We start from the raw sequence: 11899 nt of genomic DNA on the forward strand, positions 1-11899 counted from the left end.
TAGTTTATTAACAAATAATGTATTATTTGCCCCAGGGGAACAGGTCTGTGAATCATCAGGCTTACACATCTCACAGCACTCACCATAGCACATACCTTCCCCAATGTCCATAACACAACCACCCTATCCCTCCCCGCTCCACCCAGAAAAGACTTAAATTTAAACGGTACTTGACCGGTGTAGCTTTCAAGTCTCCCTTGCTACCGCCTCATCCCAGCTGTGTAACACTATATAACTCAACTGCTCAGTTTCACGGTCTGTAGAATGGGTCTCTTCCTAGCACCGACTTCAGCATTTTTGCTCAGATTAAGTGCCTGAAAGTCTGAGCATGCATTGTCTGTCCCTTACTTCCATAACTGGAGAAAAGTGCGATGGGAAGTTCAGAGGAGGGAAAGCAGGCAGTGTGCCGAGCCGCTCAGGGGGACTACAGGAGGCATTGGAGTTGAGTTGAGAGAATGAGGTGGACACGGATCCTTGCCCTAATGACGTGTTGCTCATGAATTAGTTATGTTACTTCATTTCTCGTGTCCGCTAAAACCGTGTCCTTCCCGTGTTCCCAAGACCATGTGGGCTCCAGATCCCAAGGGACCGATTGGACAACCCTGGGTTCCAGATTTCAGTGTTTCCTTTTTTTTTTCTCCTGTTTCCTCTAGAATTGTCAGACAAATCTTGCACTTTCAAGGTGACATTACGCAATTTCCGGGTCATCTTATCTTGGGAAGTGAAAAACCATTCGATCGTACCAGATCACTATACATTACAGTACACGGTTATAAGGTTGGTTTGACATTTCATTTTTTCCTTGCTAAATATATTCTCTTTATATTAACTGGGGGATGGGGATGGGGAAGCGTCATGATATTCCCTGTGTTAGAGCTCCTCTCTTCTCTCCCTCTCTCTCTCTCTCTCTCTGAGTTCAGAGTTTTCAAAGTCCAAGTCCGCTTTTAATTAAACTGAGTACTTTTAACAGTTTCAAACTAGTTTTGACAAAACTTGTATTTATAATCATCTCTACACGTCAGAGCCGCAGAAGCAAAATAATCACTGTGTATCGTTTTCACGATTATTTCTCTAACTCATTGGACAGTCAATGAATAAATGAATACGCTGTTTTCTGAGGACGGGAGTCCAAAGACCTGGCGACCGTACTGATAATGGGTTCACATTTCTTTACTCAGGGAGCCGTGTGGCACATCAGAAAGCTGTCTGGCCCAGACCAGGAGAGGCCCAGGTCCACAGTCTGGCTTGATCACTGATGGGCCGTCATCTTGGGGCACAGAACTCAGCTTCTCTGAGCCGAGTGTCCAAAGATGAATAACATAATGGAAAGAGCCCTCAATGGCTCTCTTCTTCCGACGTCTGATGTCACCCTTCTAAGTGGTTGCTTTGATCCAGTCGAGCCTCCCAATGTTCTTCTGTTTGCTCTTTATTTGGCTAACAGCTGTTACCACCACTCACTGACCCAGTAGAAGGCCTCTTGCGAGTCTCTCTGCTGCCTGCCAAAGTCTTAGTTTCTCTCTGTGTTAGGCGGTCACATGTACCACCCACTTACCTTTCTGAAGCTCAAGAAATCAGTTGTCTCTGCTGTCCCTACATAGCACAGGCTGACTTGGGACTGGACCATGTGATCCTTGGAGGGAGAGAGGGTTACAGGGAGAACTGGGGCCTCTCCCACAACAGCATAAGGGTTTGCTCATTCATTCATCCAGCAAATATTTACTGAGTATCTCCTGCATGCCAGGGGTTGAACCGTGAACCCAAGTCCTTGACCTCCTGAGGCCTAGAGCAGATATTCTGAAAGTAGGCAGGGATCTCAATAAACAAATAAAGACATAATGTGGTAGGTGCTGGTAAACAGTGTGCAGAAAAATAAACACGGGCGAGAGGGATTAGGAGAGAAAGGGTGGACACTGTGGGCTAAGGTGTATTTCCATTTTAAATAAGATGGTTAAGGAAGACGACTTGATACAGTGATATTTGGGCAGAGCCATAACAAAACGAAGAAGCTGGGCATACAGTTAGTGGGTTCTCATCACATAAACACGAAGTTCTCCTTTTGTCATTTATTTTCCTTTCAAAGTAGACCAGACGGTGTGAAGACTGTGGAGCACTGTTCAAATATCACAGCATCATTCTGTGACCTAACGGATGTGTGGGAGGTCCTGCCCGAGACGTACGCCGTCACAGTTGACGGGTTCAGAGGGAACACAACGCTGGTCACGTGTTTCGTCGATTTCTTCCTGGCAGCATACAGTGAGTAGATCTCCCTTTATCATCTCCATCATCATCAATATTTGCTTCGATCATGAAGCAGAAAGGTCGGCAAAGCGTGTCTCAGACTCAGGGCACGCCTGACCCTGGCACTTTCCTAGCTCTGGAACTGTGAAGTATTTACTTTGCCTCTCCGAGCTTCAGTTTTCTTAGCAAAAAAGTGGGATGATGATCTGTACTTTGGAGAGGATTCCTCTGTGTCCGAGTGAGGCAGGCATCCCGGCAGCAATGGCCACTACTTTCTGGTATATTTCAAGAACCTGACAGGAAGTAGAGAGTGAGGTCGAGATGGCCTGTGTCTGAGCTGTCTCAACTGTTTGGGCCAATGCTTTCCTTAACACTGCAACCCCTCCCCCAGATCATAACCCAGCAGCTCTTACCTACACCAGTGCCCAGTCTCAGAGAAGACCAGAGCCTGAGAGTGGGTCTGCCTCTCTCTTCTTCCCCTGTGACTGGAATCAGCTCCCTATGGCCCTTGCCTTAACAGTCCCAGGGTCAGTGGTCCTCAGCCAGACTCCAGCACTTCTTCAGTGTCCTTCTGTGCAACCGGTTTCCAAAAGAAAGATTCGATTTCAGCTCCCTGTTAAAGGCTGTGTGAGTGTGCACTCACGCATACGTGCTTACCAAAGTGAAAACGACCGAATCCGCACTGTCACAAACATCCTGAATGGGCAATCCACTGGAATGGTGCGTGTATGTTTATGTGTGTGTAGAAATATACATATCTGTGTGTATAAAAAAAAGAAGAAAAGAAAGAAAAGCACAGGGGCACCTGGGTGGCTCAGTGGGTTAAGCCTCTGCCTTCGGCTCAGGTCATGATCTCAGGGTCCTGGGATCAAGCCTCGCATCGGTCTCTCTGCTCCGCAGGGAGCCTACTTCTCCATCTTTCTCTGCCTGCCTCTCTGCCTACCCATGATCTCTGTCAAATAAATAAATAAAATCTTTAAAAAAAATAGTTCACCCTAAAGAACAATCATGGTAAATGTCATGATTTAGCTCCAAGAATGCTCATTGACACAATGATTCTATTCAGAAAGTGTAGAGACAATCACATATTCAAAATAGCAAATCAATGGAATTATGGTACAACCAACCACTTAGCAGAACAGAAGCAACCACAAAAATTCACATGAGTATCGGTGTCATCCAGCTTTCCATAAAGGCCAGGAAAGAAATACTTCAGGCTTTACGGATCACACATCAAACACTGTATCACCAATTCTTCTTTCACTGTTTTACAACCCTTTCAGAACTAAAAACACCCTGAGCTGGCAGGTTGTACAGAAACCCAATCCACAAGCCATTTGGCCAGCCCTTGATAGAGATAAATATGCATTAATATGTTTATGAGATGAGTTAAGTGCAATATATTCCATGCAAAACTGTGGGTAAGAATGATTTAATTTTAGTTTAGATGCGTGTGTGTGTCTATACTAGTTCAGTTTATATACATATACACAATAGACACACAGTAGACAAACGATGATTAACCACATTCAGGGACAGTTGTCTACTGTGTTTTCTGCTATTTCTGCAACAGTTGGATATCATCACAATACAAAAAGAAGTCATTTTTACTTTCGTGTTTAGAATACAGCCTGAAAATTGGGAAAGACTGACTTCCATCCCCAAACCTGTCCTCCATTTCTCCATTAAGCAAATTACATCACTTTTATTGTTCTCAGTTTTTCACCAATAAAACAAAGATATGGGGCGCCTGGGTGGCTCAGTGGGTTAAGCCTCTGCCTTTGGCTCAGGTCATGACCCCAGGGTCCAGGGGTCCAGCCCCACATTGGGCTCTCTGCTCAGCAGGGAGGCTGCTTCTCCCTTTCTCTCTGCCTGCCTCTCTGCCTACTTGTGATCTCTTTCTCTGTCAAGTAAGTAAATAACATCTAAAAAAATAAAAATAAAATAAAATAAAACAAAGACAACCCATGCCTCAACTAGGACCCTAGGCAGGCTAAAGACAAGATAGCTGTCAAGAAGTCAGGTTATGTTACAGCACTGGGAACAGTACGGTTAGATATTGGGATTTGTTTCTGATTTTGTTTTCTGAACAGTATCTTTGGAACCACCAGAGTTTGATATTGTTAACTTTATCGACCACATTAACGTCAATGTGAATTTTCCACCCGTCCTTCCCAAGATACTAGAAGAACTATTACAGTTTCACCTGTCACTTATCATCGAAGAACAGTCAGGGGAGATTGTCAAGAAGGTAAGTGGTCAAAACAGTTCTGAGTTGGCCATGAATATGTTTTTCTTTAAAAAAAAGACATTTGTAATGACTAGAACAATTAAGGGTAAAGAGGCTGAGGTGATGGGGTCTGGCTTGAGGGAAGAAGTCTCCATAGTTCATTCATTGTGGAAATATGTTGACTTAGCCTAGTGGTGTGGTCTTCTTTCAAAGAATAAGTCACACACACATCAGGGGACACACAGGAAAGAGAAGGGAATGTGGTGTAGACCAAGAGAACAGACTAATTTCAGTACAAACTGGGGCAAAATTCTAAATGGTGGAATGAATGAAAGTGGCCTCTGCTTGAGCAGCTTACGTGGGCATAGCCCTTTGCCAAGTGTAAACCCTTGTACGTGATACCAACCTGCAGGATACAGGGCACATGCTTTTCAGGTAGAGGGCACCAGAAGTCAAAGGTCCTGAGGCTGGAGCGGACCCAGTGGATTTGAGAAACAGCGGGGAGCTGGAATAGAGTGACCAAGACAGGAAAATAGAAGGAGGTGAGGTCATGGAGGCAATGGGGCTCAGATCTTATGGGGCTTCAGAGTGTCATGAAGATGCTGGAGGACCCGAGGCTTTCCAGGGTTTCCTACCTGGTGTATTGAGAATAGATCATAGGGGCCAAAGGTAGAATTTGGAAGATCAGTGAAGAGGCTATTATGATGGTTACTTCTCAGTAGGAAGTAGCAAATTATACAATTATAATTTTCCCTTTAATATCAACTTGGATTATAATCAACACCCTAATCCTTTGATTAGGAGAAGGGTACAAAAATAACAGAGGGAAGAAATAAGCTTATGTAGCTCAGAGACTGTATCAAGTTTCTTTAAAGCTCATAATCCAGTTACATCTAATTTATATTCAACCCATGAGCTATTAATTCTGTTTGAGATTATTATTTCTAAAATAAGAGTGCCATGCTTATTAGGATATTGACAACACTGTAAGGGGGAAATGGTGGTAGTTCGCATCTTCTTCATTAAAGAAAAATAGTCTTTGGCCTAAATTAGATCAAGAAAAAAAGAAGAGGCTCCTGGTGGAAGCCAGGTGACAGCTGGTGGTGGCTTGGACTTCTCGGCAGTAAAGAGAAGTGGTCAAATTCTGCATATGTATTGCAAGTGGAGCTGACAGTATTTTTGGATGGGTTGGATGTGCGGTATGGTGAAGAAAAAGACAGGAGCACCTGGATGGACCTTCCATTCATTAAAATAGGGTAGATTATGGACAGAGGAGGTAGATGGTTGGATCTCAATAGTTTGGAATTGTATATGTCCATTTTGAGGTGCCCACAAGGCATCCAGGAGGAGATATTGAGCAGGAGTTGAAGGCTCCAAGTCTGGAGTTCAGGGGAGAGCTTCTAGCTGGAGAGATGTCCACAGGAGTCTTTAGCTTCTTGGTGTGTATTAATACCTTGAGAAGAGACAAAATCATCCAGAGGCAGATATGCAGAGAGAAGATGTCCAAAGTCAGAGTCCCAGAGGACTCAAAATGTAGAGATCTAGCAAATGAGGAAACAGCAAAAGAGACTGGGAAGAAGTAACCAGCAGCGTAGGAGGAGAAGTAGGTGAGAGTGATGTCCTGGTAGCTGAGAGAAGAAAGTTCTGTAAGGAGAAAGTGATCTACTGGGTCCAATGCTGTAAATGGGACACGTTAGAGGAAGACTATGGATTGATTATTGGATTTCGCCACACGGAAGTCCCGGTGACCTTGATAAGAGTGACTTCGGTGGAATGTTGGGGTAAGGATCTGGTAGGAATAGATTCCAGAAAGAGAAGGGAGCGAGAAATTGGAGATAGTGAGGTGAGCTAATTCTTCTAAGGAGTTTTTCTATCAAGAGAAGAAGAGATACTCTGTGGTGAAAAGTGGGGTCAAGGGAGGAACACTTTAAAATGGAAGAAGTTACCGGACGTTCATGTGCAGATGGAATGTCCCAGCGGGACTGGCGGAGCCACGTCGTAGAGGAGATGAGGATGGATGAGCACAAGAAGGGGTTGGCCTTGGCTTGGAGCGGGACTGGGCATCTGAAGCAGGGTGGGGCAAAATAGTCAGGCTCAGGGGCATGTCTGCTTGCTTAGGGAAACAGGAAATAAGCATCTCACACATCATCAGGATCACACAATGGCAACACCAGGTGTGGGACCTAGATATTCTCGGCTACCATTGGCTATTCCTCTTCCAGGAAGTTTCTACTTCTCTCCCCCTTTTCTTCTTCATTGCTTATTGGCCATGCATGGGATTTTAGTTCTTTAGGGCTCACCTGCTCTTTCTTTCTTTCCTTCTTTCTTTCTCTCTTCCTTTCTTTCTCTCTTCCTTTCTTTCTTTTTTAAATTCTTCCTCCTTCTAAACAGAAACTTGCAGAAAAACATTATTACAGAAGGCCATATTTGAACTGCTGGAAATCCTAATTCATAGAACTGCTAGTATTTTGAAAACTATAAAACGTTACAGAAGTTGTTTTTTCTTGGAAGAACAACCTTCGTATCATCTCTTTAATTCCAAAATGGAACAGAACTACGTGAGAAGGACGAGGCAAGGTGTTTTAAGGGAAAAGATAAGAAATTAAACAGCACCCACAGGTCTGCCAGACAAGCTCTGTGGCCTTGGAAAGTTACCTAACCACTCTGAGCGGTAGTTTCATCATCTGGAGAATGCAGATAATGCCAACTTTGCAGACCATTTTAAAAATCCCATTCATGGGTGCCTGGGTGGCTCAGTGGGTTAAGCCGCTGCCTTCGGCTCAGGTCATGATCTCAGGGTCCTGGGATCGAGTCCCGCATCGGGCTCTCTGCTCAGCAGGGAGCCTGCTTCCCTCTCTCTCTCTCTCTCTGCCTGCCTCTCTGTCTACTTGTGATCTCTCTCTGTCAAATAAATAAATAAAATCTTTAAAAAAAATAAAAATAAAAAAAAATAAAAAAATAAAAATCCCATTCATTAATACATATGAAAGCACTTCTGAAGGGTAGATACATATCATTAATGAAAAAAGACAATCTTTTTTTATTTTCTCATTTTTGCTGGGTTATCTCAATGCAAGACAAAATAATCTTGTAAAATGGCATCATGGAAACCTTTATTCCTTGTTGAAACTTTTTCTACTCATTTATAAAATGAAGTTGCTAGACTAGATTTCGTGGTTTGAAAGTGTGCGTTGAACGATCAATTCCTGGTCCCTAATAACTTAAAAAATCCTTTTTCCCATCAAGCCAATATTTTTATCCCTGTTTAAGATTTGAAGACAAATCCCCAAAGACACTGTTTAGACCTGCCTCTAAACAAAATTCTCCCTCAAAGTCTTCCTGATTTTTGGCTTCTTTTCACAGCATAACCCCGTACTAGATGAAAACGTCATTGGAAATTTCACTTACGTCATCGACAAGTTACTTCCAAACACAAACTACTGTGTATCTATTTATTTTATGCCTAGAAATCTGGAAGCAATACGCAGATCACCAGTAAAATGTACCCTCCTTCAACCTGCACGGGACACAGGTATAAGTTTTTAAAAATTCATGTGTAGCTTTTGCTCTGTGGGAAAACATATTTAATGAGAAGAATCTGAAAGTCGTGGAGTATGGAAGTTATCTCTTCCCCTGAAAGCCCATCACAGTGATGCATTCTGTTGGTCAGTCACAGCCAAGTGATGGAGTCCCCTTGAAGGTGCCATACTAGAGGGACAGTTCCGTATCTACCTTTATAAAGTCAAGTCCTCCTGAAATGGAAATGCTTCAATTTCAGGGAGTCAGGATGAAATTCAGTTCTGGGCACCCTTAGCTTGGCCATTACTCAAGCCAAGGGCTGGAGGAGGGAGGGATGCTGGAAGCAATTATAGGCAGAGGTATCAAAGGGTCAAATTATGGAGGTCGGGTGTGGCTCATCGATGTGGCCTGCCTCACAGGAAGGTGGGCTATTGCTCACACATGGAAGGAACACTCATTAGTGTGGCTGAGATAGTCCCTGAGGAAGACGGAGAAGTCCTTCTGTTGCAAAGGCATCAGAACAGTAAATAGCATAGTTCCCGAGCCTTCCCCCAAACGGAGAAATTTGTAGTGAGACCAGTCAGGCTTAGGAAAGTTCGCTGCCGCTGATTTGCCCAGGAAGTAACAAGTTCCCTGATTGTTTTGCCAAAAGTGAACACCTCCACCAAGGAAGCCTTTCAGAATTTCCCAGCTCCCATTAGAGTTTCTTTCTTTTTTTTTTTTTTTTGAAGTCTAGGATATATTTATTTTTTTTTCCTTTTTTTTTTTTAAATTTTCAGCATAACAGTATTCATTGTTTTTGTACCACACCCAGTGCTCCATGCAGTCCGTGCCCTCTCTAATACCCACCACCTGGTTCCCCCAACCTCCCACCCCCCCACCTCTTCAAACCCTTCAGATTGTTTTTCAGAGTCCATAGTCTCTCATTGTTCACCTCCCCTTCCAATTTCCCCCAACTGCCTTCTCCTAACTCCCCATGTCCTCCATGCTATTTGTTATGCTCCACAAATAAGTGAAACCATATGATAATTGACTCTCTCTGCTTGACTTATTTCACTCAGCATAATCTCTTCCAGTCCCATTAGAGTTTCTTTAACGTTCTCATTTACCAGAGTACAGACAGTAAGGTGAGACGAGAGGAAGGAACAGTCAAGGGTGTGGCTTATTTGTGGGTTAAGTGACCTACGGTCCACACTGCCTGACACATGAAGTTCCTCTTTGTGATTTTACTCTGCTGTGTTCCTCAGGGTCAGATGACACACAGACCAATTTTAAAGGAAAAAATATCTCCTTTAATGTATCTTTAAAGGGAAAAAGTGTTGCTTCAATCATTATTAGAGTGTCAGTCAAATACAGGCAAACCTAAACTTGTGTATAAATTCTTTATGCCTGTAGCTCTTACAAAAACGTGAACTCCAAGTGCAGTTACATACTTTTGTCCTCGTACCGATTCTCTAACATCAGCTCACTGTCCACCGATTTGGTTCATTTCTGACACTCTCTGGAGTTGGTGTAGGCCACCCAAACTTCTGTCCAGCCTGGCTACAAATCTAGAGGTTCCCATGACCTCCCTTCACATTTAAATAGGGCAGGAGCTCCTGTCCCCTCAGAGTCAGGCGGCGTCAACCTCCAAATACTTCTATGTGTCCACCAACTTGAAACCTCTCCAAGCCTTGCTGACAAGAGTTTGTACTGGGTTTCATTACATAGGCGTGATTGATTAAACCATCATCTATTAGCAACTAAATGTGATCAGCAGCCCCTCTCCCTTTCCTAAGGTCAGTGAGACTAGAAGTTTCCACTTTCTAATCACCAGGTTGGTTTTTCTGGTGACCAGCCCCCATCCTGGAGCTCTCCAGCACCCTGCCTTGCCTTGCCTCATCAGCATAAACTCAGATTTGGTCCCCGAAAGACACTCCTTTCACTCAGGAAACTGGTGTTTTGTGCCAAGAACTAGGAACAAAGACCAGATGTTTTATTGTATTATTTTTTTATTTGTATTTGTATTATACCATGATCTTATAAACAAACAAAACTAATGGACTGGAGAAAATATTTTCTTCTCTCCTCATGGAATACTTGTGTATTCCATTGGTGTGAGGGTTTTCTGCACTCCAAGTCATCCTCCCAGACCAGTTCAGGGTCTTACGATTTCACTCAATCTCAACACCGTCTACCTGGAGGTAGAGATCCGATCTCACAAGACTGTCCCACTGCCACTGCAAATGCAAGTTGCGATCAAAGTTGTCACCTGGGTGTCAGATTGACCAGCTGTAAATTGGAGATAATCACAACCCCCTCCCTGGGTTTGATCATTCACTAGAATGACTCCCAGAACTCAGGAGAACAATTTCTTTACTGGGTTCCTGGTGGATTCCAAAAGGATATGACCCAGGAACAGCCTGGGTGGGAGAGCTGCATAGGGCCAGGTATGAGGGGAAGGGGCAGGGAGCTTTTCTGTCCTCTTAAAGCGAGCACACCACCCCCACCCCCCAACTTCCCAACCCAGAGGCCCTCAGAACCCTGTCTTTTTTAGGGGTTTTATGAAGACTTCATTACAAAGGTAGGACTGCTTAAATCCTTTGCCACTGGCAATTAATTCAACCTCCAGTCCCTCTCTTGCCCCCAGAGGTCCAGCGGTAGGGTTGAAAGTTCCAACCTTCTAATCACCAGTTGGTTCTCCTGGCAACCAGCCTCCGTCCTTAGAGGCTTTCCAAAGTCATCTCCTTAACAGTAAACTCAAGTGTGGTCAAAAGGGGCTTGGATGTGAACAACGAAAGACACTCCTTCACCTTCCTTGCTCTTATCACTTAGGAAATTCCTAGGAAATTTCAGAGCCCTATGCCAAGAAGTGGGGACAAAGACCAAATAGATATTTTTTTTATTATTATTGTGAATCACAATCTCACCAGTAGACACACAAATTAGTAGTATGACATGACAGACGGTGGTTTGCAGAAACTCAGTCCCCACCTGGAAGATGAATGTAAGTCTGAGACCAAAGGCACACATTCTTTGGGGGTTGACATGCTCTGTGACGACTCAGTTTCTCCCCTGACTTTTCTGTTTTACCCGCTTAGAAACAGTCATGCAATAGCACATTGTCATGTCATTTTGTCTTTACGTGGTGTGAGCACATCATTTTGCATATCAAATCAGCCTCCCTTCTTGTATCGTTACCCAAGACAGCGCAAGTACAGGTGTCCTTCACAATCCAAATATTGGATGTCTCAATTCTTATTTTCTGAAACTCAGGAACCAGATAGGTTCACATAACATGGACTCCTCACTGTGGAGACTTGTCACCTGAACTACGTTCAACTAGCCCAACCTGGGAACCAGACATGTTCAGATGGTGGGAGATTCTTGACAGACCTCCTGGGACTGGTGTTCACTTCCTCAGACTTGGGGGTGAACACTGCTGTCTTAGGGGAGTACTCATCTGGGTGGAGTTTAGACCAGAGATCTAAAAAAATGTCTCCCTTCTGGTCAAGTCCTAAATTACCTGGTTGGCTCCTTTGGGAAGGCTTTGAGGGAAAGCTGTGTCCATCCATTTGACAAATATTTATTGGGGACCTACTGTATGCTGGGTTCTCTCGTAGATGCTGGGGAGATGGCAGTGACCAAAACAAATAAAATTGAGGGGTGCCTGGGTGGCTCAGTGGGTTAAAGCCTCTGCCTTCGGCTTAGGTCATGGTCCCAGAGTCCTGAGATCGAGCCCTACATCGGGCTCTCTGCTCAGCGGGGAGCCTGCTTCCTCCTCTCTCTCTATCTGCTTGCCTCTCTGCCTACTTGTGATCTCTGCCTGTCAAATAAATAAAATCTTTAAAATAAAGATTTTAAGTAAAATCTTTAAAATAAAGATTTTAAGTAAAATCTTTAAAATAAAGATTTTAAGTAAAATCTTTAAAA

The 11899-nt window shown here is 43.7% G+C and overlaps 1 protein-coding gene across 4 annotated transcripts in view; it reads left to right on the plus strand.

Moving 5' to 3' along the window:
* Window positions 1-11899, plus strand: part of LOC111155645 (interferon alpha and beta receptor subunit 2) — a 32722-nt gene that overhangs the window by 12231 nt on the left and 8592 nt on the right. For 3 of the 4 annotated variants that reach the window (XM_022515919.1, XM_022515921.1, XM_022515920.1), the window contains 4 exons: window positions 654-777; window positions 2081-2253; window positions 4332-4489; window positions 7832-8000. In XM_022515919.1, the coding sequence (XP_022371627.1) occupies window positions 654-777; window positions 2081-2253; window positions 4332-4489; window positions 7832-8000 (624 nt within the window). The remainder of the gene's footprint in view (window positions 1-653; window positions 778-2080; window positions 2254-4331; window positions 4490-7831; window positions 8001-11899) is intronic. The other variant, XM_022515922.1, reaches the window with a different exon arrangement.

Source organism: Enhydra lutris, unplaced genomic scaffold (genome assembly GCF_002288905.1).
Source record: "Enhydra lutris kenyoni isolate GAN:26980312 unplaced genomic scaffold, ASM228890v2 scaffoldscaffold43, whole genome shotgun sequence".
Lineage (NCBI taxonomy): Eukaryota > Metazoa > Chordata > Mammalia > Carnivora > Mustelidae > Enhydra > Enhydra lutris.